This window comes from Argopecten irradians, chromosome 1 (assembly GCF_041381155.1).
Source record: "Argopecten irradians isolate NY chromosome 1, Ai_NY, whole genome shotgun sequence".
In the NCBI taxonomy this organism is placed as follows: Eukaryota; Metazoa; Mollusca; class Bivalvia; order Pectinida; family Pectinidae; genus Argopecten; species Argopecten irradians.
The window spans coordinates 50,030,246-50,044,545 of record NC_091134.1 but is presented as its reverse complement, the minus strand read 5'-3'; the positions used below and the strand labels follow the sequence as shown (position 1 = coordinate 50,044,545).

Genomic DNA, 14,300 nt, shown 5'->3' with positions numbered 1-14,300 from the left:
AAACAAGTCATTTGATTGAAACAGTGTTAAAATTATCCGATAATTGTGATTTAAACCAGCAGATCTGAGGTTTTTCACTTAAAATTCAAACATTTCTGAATTTATTTTCTGTTCTTTATTTCTTATATAGTTAAATGTCCATGTGAAAGAAAGGGTAATAAAGGATTAGAAATACTCAAAATAAGGAAACCAGAAAAAGTAACTTACATCGGTTGGCCTCCAGAACAGCATTAGCCACATCCTGTATAGCTGTCTGGGCAATATCCAGGGTCGGCTCCACGATGATGTTCGGGATCATGAAATGTACCTCTACTTCAAATCTGTAATACAACATAGATAATTCAGGCATTCACCAGTCATTTTCAAATTATGGCTAAAACTTGTTCTGTCTTAAAAGATATGTGTGTAATCCAATTGAGATCAAGTGTACTGTTTTTTCTAAATAAATGCCTTAACACCAACTCATCTCCCTCCAACCAACATCTCCCTCAATCTCTTCTACAAATGTCCAGGATAGATACGGATTTGACATTTACCGAACAAATTCACATTACTTTTAATATTCAAATAAACGTTCCTCATTTGGTACCAATTTTTCAGACTAGGTGGTTTTTTGGTTGAAGTGGTACTTACTGTAGAAGTGTAGTTGTATGACTTCTTTCTGTTGTCCAGGTCATGTTAGATAACATTGACATGCTGGTAATTGGACGGTCAGTGGCCGCAGACGAAATACGACTGTGCGCAGACCGTGTTGGTGACCGTCCTGGTGAGCGGGGACTTGGACTATCCCGAGGTGTTGACCCCATTGACATTGCACTGACCGCCCGGATGACCTCACTATCACAGCCTGTACTCTCTCCGAGTGTAGCCAGGGACTTACATGTGGCTGCGAGGACAGCTTGGTATACATGGTCACGGTAGTGGGCTGCCATTCATAAGTATAAATAGATTTTAATATTTGGTATAAAAAACCTTTTCTGGTAACCGTTGTCTATATCATAAGTATCATATAATCAAAATACAACATTTAGTGATACCAGAACACAACCTGGTTAAAACCCCTGTCAAAATTCAATTCAGAACTAGAGTTGACAAGAAGACCGTATCAGGGCCCAGATTCATCAATGTTCTAGAATTTTAAGAAATGTTTCAAGGAAATTCACTTTCAATTATCTAAGATTTTTATCCTAACTTCAGTAATGCCATCTGTGTGGAATTTCAAGTTAGAAATTATTTAAAAATCAAGGAATGTTGATGAAACTGGTCCTAGCACAGCCAGTTATAGAAGAAAGGTCAATAACTCTTAGGCTAATGGTATGACGTGGCTAACAGTAAGGTAATAGTGAGTTATGTTAGAACTATCCTCAAACTCACCAATGAGTTCAGCTATATTGTTTTCTTCCTCCTCTATCTTCTGTCGTTCTCTCATGGCTTCCATTTCGTCCATCATCATAGCCATCTTTTTAGACTTGCTGGGATTTTCATTCTACAATCAGAACAGACCTATAATTACATACTGAACCGTTGATGATCTACTGTAGCCGAAACAATTGTAATACAATATTTGTTGATGATACATGTATATTATACATCATTAACAAAAATCCTTATGTCAAGGTTTCCCTTTGAGCAATTTTCCTTAGTCAGTTTCAAAACTTAGTATTTTAAAAACAATTTTCAAGATTTATTCATAAAAGAATCCACACTCTTTGGCCATCCTCGTCAAAAATCCATGTTTACTACCTATTAGGTATTCAGAATGTTTATATTGTTAGGTTAGGTCTCTACAAATTTCATCTTTATTCCTATGGAATTATCCTAATTAAAACAGATACAGGACCAAATTAAAACTGAATTCACTGATTGAATTTGGAGCAGCTGCAAAATAAAAGAATTTGAAGTAACCAAGAAAAAACTTTAATACGCCACCTTCACCATCATGATGTCACTGGCACAATATCCCTACTAAGCAATCAGCCTAATAAGTATATAAAAGATATACCACCGACATAAAAAAACCTCTATGTGTTAACCCCTTCAGCAGTATGTATGATCACTGAAACAGTTGGTGCTTCAAAAGGCTATACATGCAGTGACACCCTGTGTCGTGCGCCGATACAAGCTGGTAAACATTATTGTTAGTAAAAAGTTGGGAAAGGTTAAAATCTATGTGGTAACATGTGTTATATAGAAAGGCTAAAACACATCAATTTGATATTGTAGTCAACCCTGTCTATAAAGACCACCCGACGGATGGAGAAATGGGGGTCTTTATAATCAAGCGGTCCTTATACCTAGTCACATTTTACTCAAAATTGTTCATGTGGAACTCATGAAATGTGGTCTAGCAGAAGATCTTTCAGAGGTGGTCACAAAAGCAGGTTTTAGTGTTTATCAAAATTTGACATTAATTACTGTTTAATGATGTAATCATTCCACTCAAAGATATATAGAAACAGAAACAACATTAAACATGCCTTGTAACAAAACATGAATTCAAAATAGATTCCCAAACTTCAATAATGCTTAAATTGTTCCTTGTGTGAAGAAATATAAGAAAGACAGAACTCAACTCAATACCACTGACAGACGATGATAACAAAACACAATAAGACAATTGAAGAATTTCATATCAAGAATTATAAACAAAACCCTCAACACCCAGAAATCTGAAAGGAGAAATATCACCATGATAAACTGATGAGAAAGACAACAGAACTTTATTACTAGGACAAAACAAATCTATATCAGGAAACAGTACAAAATATCCTCAGAGAAATCAGATTTCTGATCAAAAGTTTGCTATTGTAAAATTTACAAAGTCATTAAACAGATCTTTAACTCTAAACTAATTATGAAAAGTTATTATTAAGAAACATCCTTTTGTCTTAAAATGATAATCATCCTTCATTAACAAAGTTCTGTTGATTTTTTAGAGAAAAGAATAACTAGTACATGCAGCTAAGGATGGATTTGAAACAATAATAGAATAACAGGTTCCAACCACTGGGGAACTTAAGGCAGGGGAGATCGGGAAACGTTTTTCCAATCGGGTAATTTTCTTGAGCTTGGTTGCAACGCGTTTTGCGGCAGTCAGGGAATAGAGGGATAATATCGAGTACTCCTGGAAACAAATGACCGCCTGTTTTAACATTGTTATTTTATTTAAATTACATAATTAAAAAAAATAATGTTTTTCTTCATCTTTGAAACTTACCTTATGGTAAGAAAATAAAATGTTTTTTTTTTTTTTTTTTTTTTCTTTTAATTTGGTAAAAATTGAGGAAATAAAAAGATAATATCTGTATGTTTATCATATCCGTTTATTAGTACAAAGGGATTTACTCATAACAAATTAATTTGTACAATAAATAATTTTTTCTTAAAAATCACACAACATGCACTTAATAACAGCTGACCGAGCAAGCAGGCTTTCAACATACAAATATGGTGATGAAATCACCTTTACTCCATTTACATAACTATCAAGCAAGACAGCTATTTTGGACAAAAAAAAGGGTTAAAGACATTTAGATGGTACTGACCTTCCTCGTAGCCAGAGTATTTGCTATTCTCTGTAGACCAGATAACACAGACTCCACAGACTCTTTCAGTGTCTCCGAGCGTGACTGAATGCTCCGCAACATCTTGTCCCGAAACTCAAGTGGAGGCTAAAATATCATAAGAAAATTTGATCTATTTTGAATATGACTTATAGACTTATAAAGGGTTTGGTGCTTCCATGGTATGGTTAGTTAGTTTGGAATTTTTTTTCTTTGAAATAAATAGCAAACTTTGCTTTAATATTTACTGTTGTTTGCACTTAGCAGAAAGTCCATCAATTAGTTTAGAACATTAAAGTTATTTTCCTTTGGACAATATCTTCCAGCATTAGATATACACTATATAGTATGCATGAGCTCATCCAATCTTTGATATCATTATCTGTGGTATAAAAAATCTAATTCTATAATTAAATGAATAGACTACTTACCCATGACCTTGAGATAGCCTCCTCGTAATCAAAGAGGTAGAAGTTCCTGATGTTATCCAAAGTTCCATAGATATCTTGCTCCATGATCTGATGAACTTTTTGTTGCATTCCTTTCAGCTTTTGAGTGGCAGAATGGATTTGGTGTAAGAAAGCATCTATAAAAAAAAAATTCAGAATAGACGATGACTTGTATTCAAGCTTTTTCCTACTTTGACCAATTATTATGGTGACTTATATTTATATTAACCCAAACCTTTATAGCCAATATATTTATGTAATAAACAATTTCTGTCTTAACCTATATAACAACTGTTAACGTTATATATCTATACTTTTCCATGCCTTGAACTTTATTCAAACTTTATTCCATGTTTTATATTTTGACCAATGTACTATTAAAATTTTACTTTTCTGACCTATATTCATGCTATCTTGACCTATATTTGCTAAACCTTGACCTACTGACCTATATTCATGCTGTTCTTTAGCTTGATCTCTCATATATTGCCCCTCCTTGACCTACTGACCTTCATGCTGTTCTTTATCTTGACCAATATATTGCTCAACCTTGACCTACTGACCCATATTCATGCTGTTACTATATATTGTCCTATATATCGTGAAACCTTGACCTACTGACCTATATTCATTGCTGTTCCAGGCCAAATGTTTGTGAGAACCAGGCCTGAAGTTGTTGACTCCCACACAAACTCCATGTGTGGTGTCGTGAAGAGTTTGATGAAAGACAACACAACGGGTTTTCTATCCGGCGGATGGACGGAGCAGAACTACCTGCGAGACTTACATCCCCAGTCCAATCTCACGCACACCGCTCAGAGCTGAGACTTTTGTAGTTCTTGAAAGCGTGACTCCTTGCTGCATGATTTCATCACAGCTTGATTCCGGGAATATGGAATCCATAAGGACGGTAGTCTCCCAAGGCCATTTAGCTTCATGAATTAGTGTCCTAGTACTCCTGGGTAATGTCACAAATATCCACAGCTTTTATGTACATTAACAAGATGTAGAAGACTTTCACCTTTTCATAGCAAATACTGACAAGAACCATTCATTTTGCGTAACAGGACACAATATTATAATAAACGTTTGTTACACCATCTAATTCAACTTATATATAAAACGGTTTTTAAAAATTTACTGGTAACAAATCTATTGATACATTGAAAAGGAAAATTTGAATAAACACCAGATCTTATTTCTATAAGTTTAAAATAACATCAATAATATATCTTATCTTCAAACCAGGAAATGGATTACCTTTCATCGGCGTTAACGACGATTTCGTCTGTGGTTGGATGGCGTACAAACAGCGTAGCCCGGGAGACCACTGCGTGCCTGCTCTATCCTGTTCTTCCACTGTGTGAACCAGAGACTTTCAAATGTCACCAGAGCTGTAGCTAGTCTGTTATAAATCCTCACAATTCGACCAAAATCACCTAGCTGGTTGATCGCCCGGTTATCACGGAACACCTTCATGGGGTCCTCAATTCTCTTGAGGAGCTGTCTTGACCAGTGAATGGCACCCGCTACAGGAGGAGCATTCCTCACCATCTGGGGGTTCTCCTGTGAATGGATGAGAACGCAAATGGATTCACTTCACTACATACATATAGTTGTGTTCAAAGTACTGATTACGCAGGATTTAAATCTGAAGTAAGACTGATTATAAATTCAACTCCTACATTATAATAATAGTGTCATCATGAATCATAATTAAAAATTTTACTTAATTTTCATCATGGACATAAAACAACTTTCAGAACTTAAAGTGAACAGTCGGGCAAGGATGGCTTAAGTCGGAAAAAATGGTGTGAAAGTATCCAGTATAATTTCTTATGGAATAGAAAAATAAACTTTCCCGTCAAAATCTGTCTGCGTACGTAGAAATTAATTTAAAGTATATAGGAATCCTAAAAATGTCCTCCCGGCTGACCATGTCCGTGGCTACATTTCCACGCAGCCTCGCTTTCAATGCTTTCAACTTTTCTTTTATTTCAATGGTCAGAACTGGGAAACGTAAGCAGACCTTGACCGTCGTATTAATATGTGAGAACTTTTGGAAGGCCAATGAACGCATTTAGACTGGTTTTCTTTGCCCGACTATTCACTTTAAATTTAACTATGATATTTCTTCTTTTTATTCTTTTTATCAATCAGAATGCAAATAAAGTTTTTACACACCTTATGTGTTTCATAGATGTTGTGTGAACCTCCTCAAGGTCGAGTCTCGTACCAGTTAAAGATCTCCACAAATTTCTCTGCAATGTGAGCTCGGATACCTGGCCGGCTTTGGATAGGTGTGAACCTGAAATACAATTTTAGAATCAATTAATACTTTTAGATCATAGATATAGTACAGTTATGTGTTGTGGCCTTTTTCTATGTTCCAGTATGATTTATTTCCCAAGATTTATTGCAGAAATTATTGAGAGTTGAAATATTATGTGTGTAATATCTAAAGGTTCAACAAACCTTGTAATGATGTCTAGTCCTAGTGTTGTCTTCATTTTCTTTCTCAGAAATATAGCGTGCAAGTAGGCAGCCATGAAAGTCTCCAGTTCTTGAACTGTTGCAGCAAAGTTGGCGTAATATTCATCAAACTTGTCTCTATCCTAGAAAAAAGAAACCAATCAAATTAACAAAAATAGATACAAAAAGAAGCCTACCATTGGCTAATTTTCTAATTCCTTTTTTCTATCTTAATAAAAAATTGAAATTTGCATAGGAAAATATTTATGCAATGAAATGTTTCTTAAATCAAATTACATTAGTTGAAATGGATTAATGGTGGTGATGATGATAATTGATTATGTAATTATACTCATATCTGTTTATACATAAAATCTAATATACATAAAACTAACTTAAATACTAACACTTCTTGCAATCCAATTTACAATATCAAATTTACACTGATCTAACATTAAAGTCATACAACAGACTGTTCAGTAAATCCAGACGAGGGTCTGGAGGAGGACTAACCTTGGAGTTGAGGCTGGTTGAGGAGAGGGAACACCTCTAGGTATGTCTGTAGGGATGTCTTTAGATCGTGGTAAGCATCCCAGTCCTTCAGTTTACTGGGAAGGGCCAGGCATTCGTCCCAGTAACCCTCAACCTGAAGGAAAAAAGAAATTCTCAGGATGTTAATACTTTTAGATACAAACCACTGTTACAAAATAAAGAAAACAAAAGGCAAATGCCAATTACAGTATAGATAACAAGTTTGAATTCTGATAATGAATTTGATTTATTTTTCCTTGGGCATTTTGGCCATAAAAATAAAAAGTTCTTTCAATATTTTAGCACATATGGCTTTTAGAAAGAGGTCAAGTTTTTTTTCATTTCTGTACAAAAAGTTTAAATCACTACCTCTCTGAAGAAAGCTTCCAGATCCACCTCCGCCCAGAGTGTGTCTTTGAACCTGGCATCAAATCGTAAGAACTTCTGGAACAGTCCATATAACTGACTAAGTAGGTCCAACTCTTCTCCTGTTTTATCGAGCTCGGAGAAAGGCTTACAGGCAATACCAAACAACTTAGAGACAGATTCCAATGTGTTTCGTTTAGAGTCATACAACAGATACTTCTGTTGGAAGTCCTGTAATCGGGCGACAGCCTCCGCTGGTGGTATTCCCGGTACAGCTGGACCCTGGGCGTCAAACGCATTCCTGAACTGTATCACTTCTACTACAAATGTCTGAAAAGTTTGTAAAACACATCAATAATATTTCTGTTGAGGTTTATGTATTTGCTCTTGGCAAATGAAAAATCTGAATTCATGGGACTTTATAATTCAACATTTCTTACAGAAGAAATTGCCTTCATCTGTATGTTTGAAATGATTAGCTAAAACAAGTTACTTCTTAGGTTTATGTACTTTTGGAGCATAAAGGCAAACACATTTTATACAAATCTATGGAACTCCATGGCTTTTGCAAATACAACAGAACCTGATGAAACATTTTGCTGAACACCAATCATAAGACTGTGTCTAGAGACAACTGCTCGGTTTCCTTATAATGATAAGAGAGTAGCCTACCTTGACTTGTTTGTCTAGTTCCTGTTCGAAAGCTCCGCGGCGTTCCTTGAGGAGCACCTCACGAACCTGCTCTGCTAGTTCTATCAGTTCCTGCCATTTATCACGCAGCTGGTCCACTTCCTCTACTTCATTCCTTGGTAGGCGAAGTTCAAACTCCCTACACAAAATATGTAGAAGATAAAATGTTTAAAGACACCTAATACTACTAACAGATGCACACATATATAAAGTAAAAATGTTCCAGACTAAAGTCATTCATGCATAAATTTAGAAATTCTCATACTAAGAAAGTAATGGTTAAGATATAACATACCTATATTTTGAAAATTAATATATTTTACTAGGAATATGATTGAAAAAGTTTGACAAAACACTTTTTCATATTATACCATAATATATAACTGTACACTTTTAATTGTCTCCTATGAAACACAGTAATCTAAACATGACATGACAGCAATTGTTCTTTTGTTGAGGCATGATTCATTGCTATTGGTACTGAATTTGTGATCAAACCCAATATGAATGTGAAACCTGGCTCTGAATTATCTCAACAAATTCAAAACTAAGTCATCGAAGGCATGGCTTACCTGAGTTTGGCATACATAGTTTCAATTGGCAGGTAGATACTATCTATCTTGTTTTCCATATCCCAGAGTTCTTCTAAAAGGTGAAGGGCACTGTTCAACTGGTCAAGAGACTGGACATGCAGCTCCAGCCGATTACGAACATTTGACCTGTACAGCACTGCAGCGTCCAGTTTTTTCTGTCAATGAATTATGAGGCATTGGTCAAGAGGCAAATGAAAGTTTTTTGTTTTTTTTAGACCAGCAATTAATGTCTAAATTAGGAAATAATATCATGATTTCATATTGTTGTACACATGTTTTAATTCTATCTTAAAACCATAGAAAGAGCTACTGTGGTAGTAACTAATTACCTTGGCCTCTTCATGTAAGACAGAAGCAAACTTGATCTTCCAAGCCATAGCAAATCCATGAAGAGCATCCTTGATTGGGTCTGTGTGGAGAGAAATTGGTCCCACAGGCAAAACCTTGGGGATCCCTAACACCTTCTTCTCTATATAAAGGAAGCGCTCAACCTCGCGTTTGATGGCAAACATTCCAGGATCAGCAGAGATAAACTCTTTAAAGTTACCATGGAGGTCATCCTTCCATAGGAAGTTGTAGTAACTAAAGTGGAACAGATGCTTGTTCACAACCGTGTCAATTTCTGCAAAAGACAAACATTCACATACGACAGATTGTAGGTTTCTGCATTGTTTCAATTCAAAGGCATGTGAATGCCCATCAAATAACTTTCAATGGAGTGCATATACAGGTTTTTGTGACTTAAAATAACATACAGAATGTATAACATCATATGAGATTTCTATAAAAACGCTAAGGCATTCTTCTTTGATTTGCTTGTAATTATTTCTAGGTGTTTCTTTGTTTCTTCTATAGCAATCGATATCTGAATAGATGTTTCCATCGTCTGATAATATTTCAGTATCATCCAGACTATCTATAAAATAGAATTTACCAAAGTAATCTTATCCTTGATATTATCATTTTATGACACCATCATCAATACTGAATCGCTATCCTGTCACTCACCATTGATGATGTTAGACAACTGTGCTGTCATCTGAACCACATTTTCATCATCTGCTATCTGAGAGTATAAGTTCTCTGGTCCCTGTGGTCCTATCCAGGAAACATCTACAACACAATTAAAACAAGTCATTTGATTGAAACAGTGTTAAAATTATCCGATAATTGTGATTTAAACCAGCAGATCTGAGGTTTTTCACTTAAAATTCAAACATTTCTGAATTTATTTTCTGTTCTTTATTTCTTATATAGTTAAATGTCCATGTGAAAGAAAGGGTAATAAAGGATTAGAAATACTCAAAATAAGGAAACCAGAAAAAGTAACTTACATCGGTTGGCCTCCAGAACAGCATTAGCCACATCCTGTATAGCTGTCTGGGCAATATCCAGGGTCGGCTCCACGATGATGTTCGGGATCATGAAATGTACCTCTACTTCAAATCTGTAATACAACATAGATAATTCAGGCATTCACCAGTCATTTTCAAATTATGGCTAAAACTTGTTCTGTCTTAAAAGATATGTGTGTAATCCAATTGAGATCAAGTGTACTGTTTTTTCTAAATAAATGCCTTAACACCAACTCATCTCCCTCCAACCAACATCTCCCTCAATCTCTTCTACAAATGTCCAGGATAGATACGGATTTGACATTTACCGAACAAATTCACATTACTTTTAATATTCAAATAAACGTTCCTCATTTGGTACCAATTTTTCAGACTAGGTGGTTTTTTGGTTGAAGTGGTACTTACTGTAGAAGTGTAGTTGTATGACTTCTTTCTGTTGTCCAGGTCATGTTAGATAACATTGACATGCTGGTAATTGGACGGTCAGTGGCCGCAGACGAAATACGACTGTGCGCAGACCGTGTTGGTGACCGTCCTGGTGAGCGGGGACTTGGACTATCCCGAGGTGTTGACCCCATTGACATTGCACTGACCGCCCGGATGACCTCACTATCACAGCCTGTACTCTCTCCGAGTGTAGCCAGGGACTTACATGTGGCTGCGAGGACAGCTTGGTATACATGGTCACGGTAGTGGGCTGCCATTCATAAGTATAAATAGATTTTAATATTTGGTATAAAAAACCTTTTCTGGTAACCGTTGTCTATATCATAAGTATCATATAATCAAAATACAACATTTAGTGATACCAGAACACAACCTGGTTAAAACCCCTGTCAAAATTCAATTCAGAACTAGAGTTGACAAGAAGACCGTATCAGGGCCCAGATTCATCAATGTTCTAGAATTTTAAGAAATGTTTCAAGGAAATTCACTTTCAATTATCTAAGATTTTTATCCTAACTTCAGTAATGCCATCTGTGTGGAATTTCAAGTTAGAAATTATTTAAAAATCAAGGAATGTTGATGAAACTGGTCCTAGCACAGCCAGTTATAGAAGAAAGGTCAATAACTCTTAGGCTAATGGTATGACGTGGCTAACAGTAAGGTAATAGTGAGTTATGTTAGAACTATCCTCAAACTCACCAATGAGTTCAGCTATATTGTTTTCTTCCTCCTCTATCTTCTGTCGTTCTCTCATGGCTTCCATTTCGTCCATCATCATAGCCATCTTTTTAGACTTGCTGGGATTTTCATTCTACAATCAGAACAGACCTATAATTACATACTGAACCGTTGATGATCTACTGTAGCCGAAACAATTGTAATACAATATTTGTTGATGATACATGTATATTATACATCATTAACAAAAATCCTTATGTCAAGGTTTCCCTTTGAGCAATTTTCCTTAGTCAGTTTCAAAACTTAGTATTTTAAAAACAATTTTCAAGATTTATTCATAAAAGAATCCACACTCTTTGGCCATCCTCGTCAAAAATCCATGTTTACTACCTATTAGGTATTCAGAATGTTTATATTGTTAGGTTAGGTCTCTACAAATTTCATCTTTATTCCTATGGAATTATCCTAATTAAAACAGATACAGGACCAAATTAAAACTGAATTCACTGATTGAATTTGGAGCAGCTGCAAAATAAAAGAATTTGAAGTAACCAAGAAAAAACTTTAATACGCCACCTTCACCATCATGATGTCACTGGCACAATATCCCTACTAAGCAATCAGCCTAATAAGTATATAAAAGATATACCACCGACATAAAAAAACCTCTATGTGTTAACCCTTCAGCAGTATGTATGATCACTGAAACAGTTGGTGCTTCAAAAGGCTATACATGCAGTGACACCCTGTGTCGTGCGCCGATACAAGCTGGTAAACATTATTGTTAGTAAAAAGTTGGGAAAGGTTAAAATCTATGTGGTAACATGTGTTATATAGAAAGGCTAAAACACATCAATTTGATATTGTAGTCAACCCTGTCTATAAAGACCACCCGACGGATGGAGAAATGGGGGTCTTTATAATCAAGCGGTCCTTATACCTAGTCACATTTTACTCAAAATTGTTCATGTGGAACTCATGAAATGTGGTCTAGCAGAAGATCTTTCAGAGGTGGTCACAAAAGCAGGTTTTAGTGTTTATCAAAATTTGACATTAATTACTGTTTAATGATGTAATCATTCCACTCAAAGATATATAGAAACAGAAACAACATTAAACATGCCTTGTAACAAAACATGAATTCAAAATAGATTCCCAAACTTCAATAATGCTTAAATTGTTCCTTGTGTGAAGAAATATAAGAAAGACAGAACTCAACTCAATACCACTGACAGACGATGATAACAAAACACAATAAGACAATTGAAGAATTTCATATCAAGAATTATAAACAAAACCCTCAACACCCAGAAATCTGAAAGGAGAAATATCACCATGATAAACTGATGAGAAAGACAACAGAACTTTATTACTAGGACAAAACAAATCTATATCAGGAAACAGTACAAAATATCCTCAGAGAAATCAGATTTCTGATCAAAAGTTTGCTATTGTAAAATTTACAAAGTCATTAAACAGATCTTTAACTCTAAACTAATTATGAAAAGTTATTATTAAGAAACATCCTTTTGTCTTAAAATGATAATCATCCTTCATTAACAAAGTTCTGTTGATTTTTTAGAGAAAAGAATAACTAGTACATGCAGCTAAGGATGGATTTGAAACAATAATAGAATAACAGGTTCCAACCACTGGGGAACTTAAGGCAGGGGAGATCGGGAAACGTTTTTCCAATCGGGTAATTTTCTTGAGCTTGGTTGCAACGCGTTTTGCGGCAGTCAGGGAATAGAGGGATAATATCGAGTACTCCTGGAAACAAATGACCGCCTGTTTTAACATTGTTATTTTATTTAAATTACATAATTAAAAAAAATAATGTTTTTCTTCATCTTTGAAACTTACCTTATGGTAAGAAAATGAAATGTTTTTTTATTTTTTATTTTTTCTTTTAATTTGGTAAAAAATGAGGAAATAAAAAGATAATATCTGTATGTTTATCATATCTGTTTATTAGTACAAAGGGATTTACTCATAACAAATTAATTTGTACAATAAATAATTTTTTCTTAAAAATCACACAACATGCACTTAATAACAGCTGACCGAGCAAGCAGGCTTTCAACATACAAATATGGTGATGAATTCACCTTTACTCCATTTACATAACTATCAAGCAAGACAGCTATTTTGGACAAAAAAAGGGTTAAATACATTTACATGGTACTGACCTTCCTCGTAGCCAGAGTATTTGCTATTCTCTGTAGACCAGATAACACAGACTCCACAGACTCTTTCAGTGTCTCCGAGCGTGACTGAATGCTCCGCAACATCTTGTCCCGAAACTCAAGTGGAGGCTAAAATATCATAAGAAAATTTGATCTATTTTGAATATGACTTATAGACTTATAAAGGGTTTGGTGCTTCCATGGTATGGTTAGTTAGTTTGGAATTTTTTTCTTTGAAATAAATAGCAAACTTTGCTTTAATATTTACTGTTGTTTGCACTTAGCAGAAAGTCAATCAATTAGTTTAGAACATTAAAGTTATTTTCCTTTAGACAATATCTTCCAGCATTAGATATACACTATATAGTATGCATGAGCTCATCCAATCTTTGATATCATTATCTGTGCTATAAAAAATCTAATTCTATAATTAAATGAATAGACTACTTACCCATGACCTTGAGATAGCCTCCTCGTAATCAAAGAGGTAGAAGTTCCTGATGTTATCCAAAGTTCCATAGATATCTTGCTCCATGATCTGATGAACTTTTTGTTGCATTCCTTTCAGCTTTTGAGTGGCAGAATGGATTTGGTGTAAGAAAGCATCTATAAAAAAAAAATTCAGGATAGACGATGACTTGTATTCAAGCTTTTTCCTACTTTGACCAATATTATGGTGACCTATATTTATATTAACCCAAACCTTTATAGCCAATATATTTATGTAATAAACAATTTCTGTCTTAACCTATATAACAACTGTTAACGTTATATATCTATACTTTTCCCTGCCTTGAACTTTATTCAAACTTTATTCATGTTTTATATTTTGACCAATGTACTATTAAAATTTTACTTTCTGACCTATATTCATGCTGTTCTTTATCTTGACCTATATATTGCTAAACCTTGACCTACTGACCTATATTCATGCTGTTCTTTATCTTGACCTATATATTGCTAAACCTTG

The 14,300-nt window shown here is 34.8% G+C and overlaps 1 protein-coding gene across 6 annotated transcripts in view; it reads right to left on the bottom strand.

Moving 5' to 3' along the window:
• LOC138331441 (uncharacterized) overlaps positions 1-14,300 on the bottom strand; it is an 86,789-nt gene that overhangs the window by 59,926 nt on the left and 12,563 nt on the right. For 5 of the 6 annotated variants that reach the window (XM_069279103.1, XM_069279096.1, XM_069279080.1 and 2 more), the window contains exons 1-6: positions 4,461-4,471; positions 3,995-4,149; positions 3,546-3,671; positions 1,375-1,486; positions 634-925; positions 208-320 (exon numbers count right to left, since the gene is read on the bottom strand). In XM_069279103.1, the coding sequence (XP_069135204.1) occupies positions 208-320; positions 634-925; positions 1,375-1,486; positions 3,546-3,671; positions 3,995-4,149; positions 4,461-4,470 (808 nt within the window). In that variant the 5' untranslated portion in view covers position 4,471. Of the gene's footprint in view, positions 1-207; positions 321-633; positions 926-1,374; positions 1,487-3,545; positions 3,672-3,994; positions 4,150-4,175; positions 4,193-4,460; positions 4,472-13,333; positions 13,460-13,781; positions 13,937-14,300 lie in introns of those variants that run through there. The other variant, XM_069279119.1, reaches the window with a different exon arrangement.